The sequence below is a fragment of the Lepidochelys kempii genome, chromosome 1 (genome assembly GCF_965140285.1).
Source record: "Lepidochelys kempii isolate rLepKem1 chromosome 1, rLepKem1.hap1, whole genome shotgun sequence".
NCBI lineage: Eukaryota > Metazoa > Chordata > Testudines > Cheloniidae > Lepidochelys > Lepidochelys kempii.
Window position 1 is genome coordinate 337,338,093 of NC_136380.1, and position 14,742 is coordinate 337,352,834.

General features: G+C 42.5%; 1 protein-coding gene across 5 annotated transcripts in view; it reads left to right on the forward strand.

The window, feature by feature from the left end:
• FAM107B (family with sequence similarity 107 member B) overlaps window positions 1-12,293 on the forward strand; it is an 88,023-nt gene extending 75,730 nt beyond the window's left edge. For 3 of the 5 annotated variants that reach the window (XM_073328706.2, XM_073328701.2, XM_073328702.2), the window contains 2 exons: window positions 5,975-6,128; window positions 9,025-12,292. In XM_073328706.2, the coding sequence (XP_073184807.1) occupies window positions 5,975-6,128; window positions 9,025-9,141 (271 nt within the window). In that variant the 3' untranslated portion in view covers window positions 9,142-12,292. Of the gene's footprint in view, window positions 1-5,974; window positions 6,129-9,024 lie in introns of all 5 variants that reach the window. The other 2 variants (XM_073328704.2, XM_073328703.2) reach the window with 1 other exon arrangement.
• The last annotated feature ends 2,449 nt before the right edge of the window (window positions 12,294-14,742 follow it).

Consider the following 14,742-nt stretch of genomic DNA (forward strand, 5'->3'; position numbering starts at 1 on the left):
CTGATACATATGTATTACTATACATTATGCAAGTGTTACTTCCTTCATGCTGGTAGATGATACAAAGCATGCTGCTTTGTTTATGTACTGCTTAAGAGCTAAGGGCTCAGATCCTGATTCTATTGACATCTGTAGGCCCAGGACTCAGCTCAAAGTTAGCTGGGATTCTGTTTTAAATTAGTCAGCAATGGAGGGGAATAATTTTGAAAAATTTAAAAATAATGCACACAACCAGACTGTAAAATGAGCCAGATTACTTGAAAGAATTGTCAATTTAAATGGTATTAAAGATTTGGCCAATTGGAGATGATATCCCTTTGCCAATACTTTGCTGAGAAACTTGGTATCCTCTTGTGCTGTTCAGTCCATGCTGTGTCAGATTAACTAATGTTTCCAACTTGACTCCCTTCTTTTTCATTGATGTATTAGTAAAATCCCTGGTCTGAGCTTTAACACAGAGACCTGGCAACTGGTATGTTCTTAACGAGGACACTTATTAGCTCTGCAGCCTTGGGTAAACCATTTAACCTCAGTTTTCACATCTGTTAATTGGAAATTATACGTACCGACCTTGCAGGAGTGTTTGTGAAAGTTTCAGTATATTACTCCTGGGGAATTCTTCACCAAAAAATTAAAAATTCTGTGCACAATATTTAAAATTCTACATATTTTATTTGTCAATAAATAAATGTGGATGTTCCAGCATGGCAGTGGGGAGCACAGGCCACTGGCTGCACGGAGGTGGGAGATCACCCTGCAATCTTGCCCCCTTTCCCCCCAACCTCCTCCACCCCGCAACATGGACTTGGCAGTGAGGCTGCATCCGACCCTGATTCAGGGCAAGGGCTGGGCCTGCCCCAGAAATACTCTGGGGCCCTGTCCCTCCATGCCAGACACGCTAAAATAGCAAGCAAGAGGGACAGAGTCTTGGACATATACCCAGCCCTGGCCCCTGATCCAGGTGTGGGGCAGTCAGGCTCAGCCCAGCAAGATCCAAGTGTCGGGTGAGAAGGTTCTGTGTGAGGCAATCTGGATGCGGGCAGCTCAGTGAAGGATCTGGGTATGGAGAGGATCTGTATGCACAGGGGCTCATTGGGGAGTTCCCAGTGCAGGGGGAATGGGACTTTGCAGGGGGGTTCAGTTGAAGGTGGTTGGGGCTTGAGAGGGGGTTTGGCGGAGAGGCGTTTGTGTGAGAGGTTCATCATGGGGGTCCAGTTGCTGGGGAAGTGGGGCTTGGTGGGGTCGGGGTCTGAGTGCAGCTGGTTGGGGCTCAGTAGTGTGGGGATCTGGGTGTGGGCGGCTTGTTGGAGTGGTCCAGGTGCAGTGGGGATAGGGGTAGCGAGCTCAACGGGGATGGGTGTCTGGATGCAGGGGTGGGGGCCCAGATGCAAGGGAGGGGTCCAGGTGCGGGGAGGATGTGGCTCGGCGGGAGTGTCTGGGTGCAGGGGGGCTTTGGTGTGGGGGTTCTCAGTGCAGGGTGAATGAGGCTTGGTTGGGAAGATCTGGGTATGGTGGGATCCGGATGCACAGGAGTTGGACAGTCTGGGACGCAGCTCCCCGTACAGTGACCCCTCCCCCCTGCAGCTGAGGAGCAATGGGGGCAGAAAGCGGTGGAGAGGGTGCGGAGCTTCCTGCAGCTGAGGAAGTTTCTGGGGATAGGTCTGACCCACCACCAGACCCCACCCCAGTCCCAACCACTCCTTCCAGAGAAAAGAAAGTTCTGTCACCCCCTGCTCCCAGTCCAGGCAGGGTATCCCCTGCTCTGCTTCCCCCGCCCCAGTGATGAATTACCTCTCCAGCAACTTCTCCAGGTGCCTGAAATGACGTGCCTGCATTGCTGGGGAGAAGTGCATGACGGCTTTTGCGGCTTCCCTATGCTTCCATGTCAGAAGTCATTTTTCTGTGGGGAAGCAAAGAAATCTGCAGGGGCCGTGAATTCTGTGCATGCGCAGTTGTGTAGAATTCCCCCAGGAGTAAGTATGTACAAGCAGGTGAAAGGTCATTGCTACTTGGGTCAATAAGAACTACTCGCATGAGTAAAGGTTTGTAGACTTGGACCCCAACTCCTTGAGAGATGAAAAAAGGATTGTTTTTAGTTGTTGTGTCAGAATATACCCCTGCTGTTTCCACAAGCTGTTGTAATAATCTTTGTACATGGTATGCCTTGTGTGGTATCATTTATCATAATTTGCTGATCAATAATGTCACGGCAAAATGCAGGTAGCAGCGTTAGATGTGAAGTTATAAACGTAAGCTGAAATCGTGACTAAAAGAATGTTTTCCAGATCAGTCTGGGGAGTGGCCAAACCACTTCCTTAGAGACCAAGGGTGAGCTGATGCCTCAGCAAGGTGTCGTCAAGGCTAGTGCATCATTACCTGCTAAGTGGCAGTTCACTGGCGGGAAAGGGGACAGGGGCAAAAAAAAAAAAAGAAGAAGAAGGCTACATCTTAGCAAGAAACAGCATGGAGTTTTTTCTCCACATCTTGCTCCCAGCTGGAAATGTTTTTTCAAGAGGGGAACTGAAACTATAAAAACAGGGGCAAATGCACCAAGACACACACACGCCCCGGCCCATTCTCCCTCATTCTCTGCACCTGAAAAGACACAGGAAGCAGCTGTTGGATTCTAGGGGGAGAGGTCCTGAATGCTGAAAGCATGTGGTGAGAAAACTTTGCTTTGAACCTAATATAGTTTGTTAAATTAGGCATCAGTAAGCATTTTATCTTTATTTTTCTTGCAACCATTTTTGACTTTGATGCCTCATTACTTGTACTCACTCAAAAGCTATCTCTTTGTAGTTAATAAACTTGGTTTACTGTTTTATATAATCCAGTGTGTTTAAATTGGATTTCTGGGTACTCTATTTAAAATAATAAACAGGTACATTCTTCCCTTTTGGAATAACAGACTTATTATATTTGTACTGTCCAGGAAAGGGCTGGGGAGTACAGGATATTAATTACGGGGAGAAGATCTGGGATGGGGATGGGGTTGGGGTGCGGGGAATCACCCTGCAGCATAACCAAGGCTGGTAAGAGCCACTATGTGGCTGGTTGGCTGCAGTACACATAGACACAGCTGCGAGTGACTTGCATGCAGGAGGCTTTTTGTGAGCAGTCCAGGTTGGAGGCTTCAGGAAACCCCGGTTACAGGGCAGGGCTGACACAGCTACTCATTAGTCAGGATTGTGCCCCAGTATGTCACAGTTATAGATAATCCATGGTCAGGTAAATTGATATGGTTACAGACAGCTAGGATTTTTGTCTGATAATTTGTTCTTCATTCCTGTCTTTGTCAATGACATTCATGGATATGTCAACTCCAGAGGATCTGGAATGGGTTCAAGTAGATTGTTTTAGATTATAGGACTGCTGTGGGTACCATTGCTTGGGGTCTCTGGCCAGTGTTGGCATGACTCTCTGATTATAAAGCTCTTCTACGTTAGAGTATTGTCCAAGTCCCAGCCAAGTTTTGGATTCATATCCTTAGTTTGAGAGTTTTTGAATTCTTTTCTGGGACTGGGAGGAAAGGGGGTAAACACCAAAATCCTTTGGCAGGTTTTAAGCATTCCAATCCCTATATATTTTCCTTTTTGTTTGTAATGAGTAAATATCTCAGTTGGCTTTGCCTGGGAGCATGGATTTTTCTAAAATCAGAAATGTATTCTCACAATTGCAGAAGACTACATGCTTTGGAGTATGGTTTTAAAGTGTGTGTGTGTGTGTGTGTGTGTGTGTGTGTGTGTAAAATATGTATATATACACACACATATGCGTGTGTGTGTATATAAACACATATACACACACGCTTTAAATAATTTTAATGTTAATTACAAAATGTTACATATATACCCACTATATCAATATAAAATTAGTATGACGAAATGACAGTTTTTTTAATGATCGTTTTTTAGAAGTAGTGGAAAAAACCTGAACATGAATGGGTATCCTCAGTCATTTTAGAACACAGTATATAAGTGTTTTTCAGTGGATCGGCCCTGTTCATTTAAATATTATCTTAATATTTTGCATTTGTCCAGTACATTCCATTTGATCAGCATCCTGAGGTTTAATGAGTGTGATATTTGGAATCCTGCTCCTTCCACAGCAAGATCACATTGATAGAGGGGAGGCTCTTCACTTCGCATCCATTGCTCAGGAACATTTAACTTTGTCCATTGCTTTAAGGGGGCAGGATGACAAAGTTTCAGAGCCCACTCTCTTTTATTGTCCTTGCTCCTTTCTGTCTATATCTGTTTATCAAACTTTCTACGTACAATGTTTATGGCACCCATGTCATATTGACTGAGCACATAATAGTATCTCCCTCACCCTGCAGTGTGTTTGCAAATACAAGGCACAGCTGTTGGATCAATGTCTCAGATGTAGCTATTCCTAAGGTAAGAGATGGGCGGGTGACACAGGAAATTGAAGGGGAACAGGATAGCTCAGAATTAACTTGTGGTTTCAAATACCATGAACAGCCAAACAGTCTTTATTAGACTGACTGAAACATTTCTCCATGTAGGAGAGACAGGAGTGTCATCGCTTTATGACATCCAAACTGCCTAGATTTCCACGTATTAATCTTCCTGCCTAGTTCTGATTGTTCCTCCTTTTGTATTTAGTGTGATAAGATATTGAGGGGGGACATGAAGAGGGAAGGGTCCTTTTGCGTATCTAATGCTGAAATTCTCCCAAATGCCAGGGGTCAGCTATCTAAAGCTAAATGAATCCTGTACACAGTATAATAGCTTTCCAATGAAATGGATACATTGCACAGAGGCCAAGCGGATTAGAGAAAGTTGGCAGTTTGGTGTGTGTGCGTCCTATTTTGTGTTAATGGGATTAAACATCAAAGACTAACTTCTAGCACCAAAACATTTAAAGGCATTGAGAGACACTTGGAGTTTCCTTTCTTACGCTTTTAATCTAAAGCATGTTTAGGCTGCCCTGAATTAAATCTGCTTTTTCCCTTTAAGGTTTATAAAAGCATAAAGCACCTTAATGTAGTCTGGAATTTTTCTTTCCTTGTGTAGAGGAATATCCTATTACACGAAGAGCTGTGCTGCCCGCAATATCCACACTGCTATAATTGTCATTTTGATTAGCAGCAGTATTTAATTTTAGAACCTCATTTGTTTCTAGTGAAGTGAAGTATGCCTGTGGTGCAGAGTTTTACTAAGAGAGAGAGAGGGGGGCTGCTACATTTTTAATTCTTTTCTGGGATTGGGAGGAAGGGAGTAAACACCAAAATCCTTTGGCAGGTTTTAAGCAATCAAATCCCTATATCTTTTCCAGGAAGTACTGAAGCTTCTTGTTGGGAATTGGCTACTCTGGTCTCTGGCGCGATCGCAATGTTGTTGCGGAGGTCTGCTCTCTTTTAGCTTCCCATGGAGCTCTGGGTTTCACGTGGGAGCTCTCAATGTTTTCAGTGAAAATGGTTCAACTGTTGACCGTCACAGCCACCCACATGTAAAACTCCCAAATGTTGAGAAAATGGCAGAAACCGCATTTCCCAAGAGTAATGTGACAAAAAGTCCAGATGGGGAAAAACGTTCAGCTCCACTGTCACAGACGCCTCTGGACAGACCGTTCTATGCAGAGCTGACTGGATAAAATCTGTGTGGTCTGTTGGTTAAAACAGGGAGGCAGGAGTCCCAAGTTCCGTTCCTAGCTCTGTCCCTGACTTGACATGTGACCATTGTTACATGATTTCCTCTGGAATGGAGAGAGCTCCGTGAAGATTACCGCTGAGAGTGTGAATTAGTCAAGAGGAAAACTGATATGTGTATTAAAAGGAGATGTTTTTAGTGGTAATGCGGCGCTCCTCTCTAACTTTTGTTCATTTGTTAGGTTAATACTGTTGCATATTAATACAGAGATATTTATCTTAACCTGAGGGAGACGTGCATACGTTTCTGTGCGAATATACAATTTATTAAAAGCTCTATCTCTGTTTTTTTCCCCAAAGGGGTCTTGCACCTCAGAATAAACCAGAGTTGCAAAAGGTGATGGAGAAAAGGAAACGAGATCAAGTTATTAAACAACAAAAGGAAGAGGAAGCGCAAAAGAAGAAATCAGACCTGGAAATAGAGTTAATGAAACGACAGCAGAAGCTGGAGCAGGTGAGAAAGGCAATGGCGTTAAGAATAGGCGGAGAAGATCACTGGGCTAGAGATTAGAATGGACTGGGATTGATGGGGGAATTACAGGAGCCTTCTGTCTATGTAAGTATTTGTGTGTTCTCTGTGTGCAACTAAACAATCCTTAGTGGATTTTATCCTCGCAACATTCCTGTGAGGTAGGGAAGTATTATCCCCATCGTACAGATAGAGAACTGAGACTCAGGATAGGTTAAGGCCTGCCTACCGTAGGAGGATTCATAGCTGTAGTACAGTATATAGACGCAGAACAGAAGTGATTTTGCTGGTATAGTATATATCAGTAAAACAAGTAAAGTAGGCTATACCAGCATATACACTTTTATGCCAGTTTAACTTCATCTACGCTGCGGGTTTTGCTGGCATAGCTATGCTGCAAAAAAAAAATCCCATCCCAAGCCAATATAGCTATGCCAGCAAAACTTTTAAGTGTACACCAAGCCTAAGCAGCTCGCTTAGGGAAGTGCATGACTGAGCCTGGAACTGACCCCAGAGTCCTGACTCTCAACCCAGTGCTCTATCCACTAGACCATCCTTCCTACCCCTCCCTTAACAAACGTTTGTTTTAAAGGTATGCAATGTTATCGTGTATTCGCTTTTAACACAGCCAAATGCAAGGTCACACATCTAGGAACAAAGAATGTAGGTCACATTTATAAAATGGAGGAATGTCTCCTGGAAAGCCGTGACTCTGAAAAGGACTTAGGGGTCATGGTAGAAAACTAGTTGAACATGAGCTCCCAATGCAGTGATGTAACTAATGGGATTCTTGGATGTATAAACAAGAGTATCTCAAGTAGGAGTAGGAGAGTGGCATTGCTTGTGTATACATTGTAACATGACCATTACTGGAATCCTGTGTCCAGTTTTGGTGCCCACACTTCAAAATGGAATGTTGAAAAATTGGAAAGGTTTAGAAAATAGCTACAAGCGTGATTTGATATCTGGAAAATACGCCTTAAAGTGAGCTGCTCTCATTCTGTTTACAGGTTTCAGAGTAGCAGCCGTTTTAGTCTATATCCACAAAAAGAAAAGGAGGACTTGTGGCACTTTAGGGACTAACAAATTTATTTGAGCATAAGCTTTCGTGAGCTACAGCTCACTTCATCGGATGTAGCTCGTGAAAGCTTATGCTCAGATAAATTTGTTAGTCTCTAAGGTGCCACAAGTCATTCTATTTAGTTGATCCAAGAAAAGGTTAAGAGGTGATTTAATCATGGTTTACAAGTACCTGTATGAGGAAGAGATTTCTGATAGTAGACGGCTCTTTAACCCAGCAAAAAAAGTCATAATGGATGCCGAAGCTAGACAAATTCAGACTAGCAATAAGGTGCCAGTTTTTAACAATGAGTGTGATTAACCTTTGGAACAACATATCTAGGGATGTAGTGGATTCATCATCCATTGCAGTTTTTAAATCAGGTTTGACTCTCTCTTGGGGTGAAATTTCACTCTGATGCAAAGGGCCAGCCAAAGGTCTGTGTGTTCCTTAACGAGGTTTGTTGTTTGCATTAAGACAATCCAACACACACCAACGTGCCTTCAAACAACGAAATAACTTACTCAAAAGCATTATTTTTTTAATTTAAAAAATCCATTTAAATAAAAAAATCAGTTAAAATTATCATAATTAAAATACAATTAATCCTGCTAATTGTCTAGCTAAATATTAATTAATTATATTCCAAGCCCCATACAAAAAATTTAGAAATTAGAAATTTTGGGGGGTAAGAGATTCTGTTTTTTAAAATCCTCGCCCCCATGAAGAGCCCAGTCTCAAAACAATCACTACTTGGAAGCTCCCTAAAATGTCCTTGATTGGCTCAAGTTAAATCTGGAAAAATAAATCCTGTTGCAACAGGGAAAACCTGCCCATAGCAAATAGTGTTGCCACTCTGCATGTGTGGCAGGAGTGAAGTGACATCAATTGACAAAATAATTCATTGTGGAATGGAGCCATTCTTTATCATAATCAGATGAGTCCCTTGTCACAGAGCCAGAAAAAGGAGAGCTTGTTTGAGTGGTATGTGGTCCCCATTAATCATCAGGAAGACCCTAATATATTCAAATGAACAATTCCTCTCAGGACTGTATTTACTGTTCGCTTTCCGGAGAGTTGCTTCTTCCTGCCTACTGGCTCATAGGTTTGCACTCAGGACTTCCAGAGTAATTGTTGTTCAAAGCAATTCATAAACAGAGTTTCTTTACTAGCACTATATGACCACACCTCATGGTGCACAGTAAGCAACTACATGCCCTAATGTTTTTTGACGGCTGCCATGTATGGGCAGGAACGCCACGTGCTTTAAAAATGTTCGTAATTGGACACTCAAAATGTCTGCAACAGATGGGGTTGGGGGAACTGTTGTTTTACTCTTCTTCCGCTCAAGATAAGCAAAGCAATTGGAGATGTCTCCATTAGATACCTAAATCCATATTGAGATCCTACAACCATGCATGTTAATAATTCTGATCTCCTGTATTCTTTCTTTGGGCATGATTGTTCTCCTCCTGCACTGAAAGCCAGAGGAGAGGACTTTATTTATTTTTAAATTGCAAGGAAATTCTCATGGATATCTCCAAAGACTTAATCCCATTGTCCCATCATGTGAGTATGGTTTGCCCCACATGGCAAAGCTATTTCCAAGCTGGGTGGATCTTCCAGGAGAGACTGATTAGAGGATATTGTGTCTCGTCTGAATGCCACTTCACCTCTTTTTGTTAAAGTACGTTCTGGTACTTCTAAGTCTTTGAGGCTAAATTTCCTTTTGTATGAAATCATAGCTTTAATTTTGGCCTGTGACTTTTCATTCGCTAATGCAGGTATTTTATCTTTTTATAAACGTGACTCTCATTTCAGCTGGAACTTGAAAAACAGAAGGTCCAGGAGGAGCAGGAAAATGCACCTGAATTTGTTAAAGTCAAAGGCAACTTGAGGAGGACAGCCCAAGAATCGGCAGAAGCTCCAGACTCATAGAGGAAATACCTGCTAAGACTGTCAACATTCCAGCAGTGGCTGCAGAGAAGGGCTTCTGCAAATTGTCTGACCCCTTTGCCCTTGGGAGGGTAGATATATGGCATCCAGGTGGTGTTTACCGAAGATGGGTTTTGAATTCCTGGAACCTGTGTGGATTAAAAGTCTGCAACATAAACAGATCAAACTCGCCAAACACAGTACTGAGACCTGTTTTCAGGTCAGGATTATTGACATGTCTGAAGTGCTTAATGAGAGTCTTAAATCAGGGACAGTAGAGAAACCCTTTGAGTGCTGCACTGCTTGGTTTCTTCTGATCCCAGTTTAGTGGAGACATCAAGCTTATATTCTGCTTTTAAATAAAATAAAATCTGTGGTCATATTTTATGGAACTTTGCTGTGTAGGGAAGTTCTCACTTTCTGTCCCTTCAGTCTGTGTAAACTCCATTTTGAAAACGTGGATTCCTCAATTTAATTTTCATGGGGGTTAAATGAGTGGTGTGTCCTGGTCATTGCTGGGCATCTGCACTAGCTGTTACCACTGGGCAAATTGGTGCACAGATATAGGAATGTTTAAAATTCCAGGGCACTGAAAAAGCTAAAAAAGTTTTTAGGACCAAATTCTGTCTTTGGCAGTGCATGTAGAATTTGGCTCTTGGGAGCGCAAAAATTGGAATATTTCCTCTGCTGGGCAAAAATCAAAGGCTGGTTTCCCCTCTCTCCTCAAATGCTTCCCTTGCTCCTCCCCCGCCCCCCCAATAGGGCAATTACACCGTACAGGCCCATGTAGCTCCACTGGTGTACCTTTTTCCTGTCAGCTGTTAGTGGGAAATGATGCATCCTCTAGTTTTTATGTTCTGCTTGGTTTGCTGGCATGGTCTTTCTCCTCTGAGACCTACAGATCTAAACTAAGTGTTAACAGATCAGTAGCATTAAACTCACAGGACTGACTGTGAGCATTTGAACTAGGGGCCTTGCTCAGAGCACCGTGAAGACAATGGGAATGCTGTGCATGGATCAGCTACAGAATCAGGTTTAAATGAGACCAAACTAGTTCTCCAAGGCTACTGATATGAGAAACTTTCCCTAATGTTAGGTAAGCTCTGACTTCTCCCATCTTTTGTCGTCTCATAAGTTGATTCCCTTATTTCATCACTGAGTCTTAGGGCGATATTCTGTCCCCTACACGTAGCCCTGTTGACTTGCCACCGAGTAAGATGGAACTCGGTCTGAGTAAGGGTGACAGAATCTGACCCTTAGTGCTTGTGACTACTACTTTCCCCCTGTCAGGAAAGCCTGGAGTTGGAGAGGAGACTGCTCATGAAGGGTGAGAGCCCCCGCTCGGTTAGGTGTGCACGCTACTAATGCCTTCGTGGGAGGGATGTTTATCCACACCCGCTCATCGTTTTTGCCCTAGAGCGTTAAAGAGAAATAAATGCTCCTTTGTAATTACATCTGAGCTAACTGCTTGAGAATATTTTCTCTTAACATCAGGGGTGGGTGGGTGTGGGGGTGTGTGTGTAACATGCTGTTTTTCTCTCTTGCTTTTCCCAGGGTACTAGAAGTTTCAATACAATTTCAGTATTGGATTTAGGACATAGCGTTCACAATTAACAGGGTTTCTTAGGCATATCCTTCAAGTTGTCGAGATCAAGCTTTTTTTTTTTTTTTTTTAAATGAGGACCCAATTAGATTAGAAGTAAATTAAATATTGGGAAACTTATTACCATTAACTTAGATTGACAGTGCAGTTCATATTTAGAAGATTAAATGTTAGAAGTGGTTTACAGAGCCGTTCAGTCTGTGGTCATACAAAACGCAAAGGCAAAATGTAAGACACCACATTTTGTCAACTCTACCATATTGTATTTTTGGGAAACAGGACCGTAACTGCTGCAGTTTTTTTCCCCCTGTGCCTTTCTTGCTTTGGAAGAAGGTCTTCCTTTCTAGCAGCCAGTCATTCAAACACACTCTCTGACTGGATTTGCCTCCTGTCTTCTGTTCAGACAGCCCTATGCTCCAATTTTCTGTGCTGCATCCCCCAGAACAAGGGCAGTTGAAAATACTCCTTTAGAAATCGTACCTTGATGCTTAGCCACTGCTGTTTATCTTTCTCACCCACTCCCTGCCTTGTGAACTCCTTCAGGTCTGCTGGATTCCACTTCCACAGGCAGTCTTAAGTCTTCAGAAATTGAAGAGACAACCTCATTTTGCTTGACCCGTACATTGCTTCAGACAAAGCTCAGCCTCTGCCATTTCACCTCAACGTACGTGGCAACCCTACTAACTCAAACTCAAATATAAAAGAAATAGGGCCTAATCCAAAGCGTGCTGAAGTCAGTGGAGAAGGTTTCCCATTGACTTCAGTGGACTTTGGCTCAGGCCTTACTGGGAATACTGGATGGACATTTTCCACTTCCCATTCGTGTTGGTGTAACCAGTTGACTTGTGGTTAAAGGTAGAGTTTCTCTTTCTAAAAGATGGAAGGCCTGAATACTTCTTGCATGTACAGTGTGAAGTAGTTTTAAAAAAAAAAATCCAATTCTGCATTACTAGACTAAATATCAGTAGAATGACGATGTTTTTTGGTTTTTTTTAAATATCTTAGAATTCTGCTGCACTTTTGTCTAGGAACCCAAAAGTCAATTTCATGTGGATTTGGCAGGCAAAACTCTGTTTTATTTAAATCAGGTCCAACATTGGTTTAGATGATGCAGCCCTTAAATAGGTGACCAATTTGTCACACCAGAAATCCTATTAAGTCCAGAGGCTACTTGTGTGAATATCTGCTCACCAATGTGAGGAAAGGGATTTATGATCTGGCCCTTAGTTATGTGAAATTTTAAGCAATCCTCTGTTTTCATTGAGCTATCTTCTTGAATTAAAAGTGGCTTGCTTTTACCACTTTCTGTCTGTAATAGGGCAAGACTGTTTGTTTGTTTGTTTTAAAAAAAAAAAACCCTTGCTTTTTGTTAGTAAATTTAGGATTTCTTTCTAGCTCTGAAAGCTGACTTTAACCTTCTGTTAATATCTGTACTTGTTTGAGTGTACATATATAAATATATATAAATATAAAATGGGAGCCTTAATAGGTGTGTTTTCATAATTTAATATTTTTTGTATTTGCTCTTGTATAATTGTTTTTAACTAAAGGTATTATAAAAATGATGGTGGAATACTTAGAACCAAAGTTATGCTTAATAAAATCTACTACATGCTTGGAATATGCAACTGTCTCTGTCCTGACCTACTGAAAACGGAGCTTTGGAGCTCTGCTGAAAGTTATCCAGGTCATTTTAAAATTATATTCTGTCTTTCTTTTTGCAAGCAACAATTTCAAGGCCACACTGACTTGATTCCTGTAACTTGCCTCCATATTTATATGCATGTAACATAATGGGCTAATTAGTTTGGCAGAGGCAGCTAAATCTTGCTGTTTTTTGCATCTTATTTTCACTGAGAATTTTTTAAAGACACTTAAAATCCAGGCAGCATGGAGAAGTGATTTAAGAAAGGAAAGGACTGCTGAGCTATTCAGCTAGTACAAGTGAACAAGGGGGTGGAAAGTATTAGGAAAGTTTTTGATGGGATTAAATAATTCCTGGAAGCTATTGTGTATATAATTTTGCTGACCTTATTAAAGCACATGGGGCAAAATTCATTGCAGAAATCAGCTGATTAACAACCAGGCTACATTTGGCCCATTTAAAAAAAAGTATCGAGGAAAAAGCACTGAGCCTGGCCCTGGGCTCAGTTCTGCAATGTGCTCCTGGTCCAGCAAAGCATTTAAGCATATTGATTCCTATGGGGACTACTTGGGTTTAAAGTAAAGCACATGCTTAAATAATCTGCTGGGTTGGGGGTCAGTGTGCTCAGCACCTTCAAGGATTGAGGCCTCTAAGAGCAAGATAACGATCTGTAAAGGCAGACTGGAAAAATACAGAGGGAAGAAGATAGGCCAGGGGAAAATGTGGGTGTACAATTCACTCCTCCCCGCCTAAGTCCTTAAAGAGAATGAAAATGTCAGCCTGGGTGCTAATGGCAGCGTAGTACAGATGGTGATAGGAGATTCAAAGGCCAATAATGGGGTGGAGGTAGGGGAGGAGAAGAGCCGTGAATTCAGACCAGATGTCAGGAAATGCTTTTTTCCTTCAGAAAATACTCAGCATGTGGAATGGATCCTGGCAATGCTGCTGAAGCAGAAACTGGAGCCACTCCAGGAGCCGTCAGATGTGGGGGAGGTAGGAGGGAATGGAGTTCTTTAAAAAGGGATAAGTTTCTATGGCCCGTTAGAAGCATTGCCACTTCCCATCCCCCCAACCCCAAACATATAGAAATGTGTTTCAAATTATCTTCTAGATATTTCATTCCATTTTCAGAAAGAAATAAAACAAAGAGCGTGGGATGTTTGATCTGCTTTTGTATCAAGTCCAGCAAAAACAAAAACAAAATTATCCTCCTTTGTATGTATGTAGATTGCACCATGTTAAATGGCTTTACACTTACATATCGGTTGTAAGCTCACTACAGGGTGAAAGCCCCTTCAGCTTTGCTCCTGCTGTCGTGTGCAAACTGGTGATGGCATGACATACTGTGTGGGGAGACAGCGTGGTCACTGCAAAGGTTGAGCAGACCATAGATTTTCATCCCTGATTAAAAATTACTTCATTAGACTTGATGCCATAAATCCAACTGATGTAATGATTGCTGACCTGGAGTGGGGAGGAAGCAGACTAGGCAGTGCAACTTTCGATGGGTCAAAACCAGTATAATCAAGGTTGGTAATGGGAGGGCGTCAGATTAGGTGCGATTCCCAAGCAGTCTTACTACTGAGGATCCTCAAAGGCAAGATGTGTCCTATTAGTAGAAAGTCAGTATGCCCAGATAATGGACAAAATCTGGAAACCTGAAGATTGTTTGCTTTAAGTTCTTTTCACTTTAACAGCCTTTCATCTGAGGAGATCAAGACTTGTCAGCCCCCCGTGATGCAGGTAGGGGGAATGTGGGGGAACTGTGGCACAGAGAAGGGGAGAGAATTGTCTGAGGTCACGCAAAAGTATGTAGGAGCAATGCTAACAAAACAGGGAACTCATGATCTCCATTACCATGGTCCAGCCACTGGACCATGCTCCCTTCCCCAAATTTTTGCCATTGCTTTAGGCCAAGTTAAAAGCCAGGGGTGTCTTACAGGGATGGGAATGCAAAGAGTAGACAATAAACCACTGGTGGGGTTTGTGATGGGTTCCCCCAGGGGTGCCACTAAGCCCTCTAACCCACTAGCCTGAGCTCACACGGTGCTGCTGTGACAAGCTGCAAAGCCCTCCAGCGTGCACTTTCACCAGCGTTAACACAGGGACACACCCAGCTAAAGTTACACACAGGCTCTTTAACTAGCAGCTTCCCAGTCTAGGACCCCAGAGCAGTACCGTCCTGCCCTGGTCAAATCTGGCCAGTATATGGGTTTAATACCCAGTCTGCCTCTCCTTCGAAGTGAAGAGAACAATGCACACTTGTAACCAAGCAGAGATTTTCCCCAAGCACTCCAGTCAAAGCTCACTGGTTTAGATTAAAACAAAACAAGTTTATTAACTATAAAAAATAGAT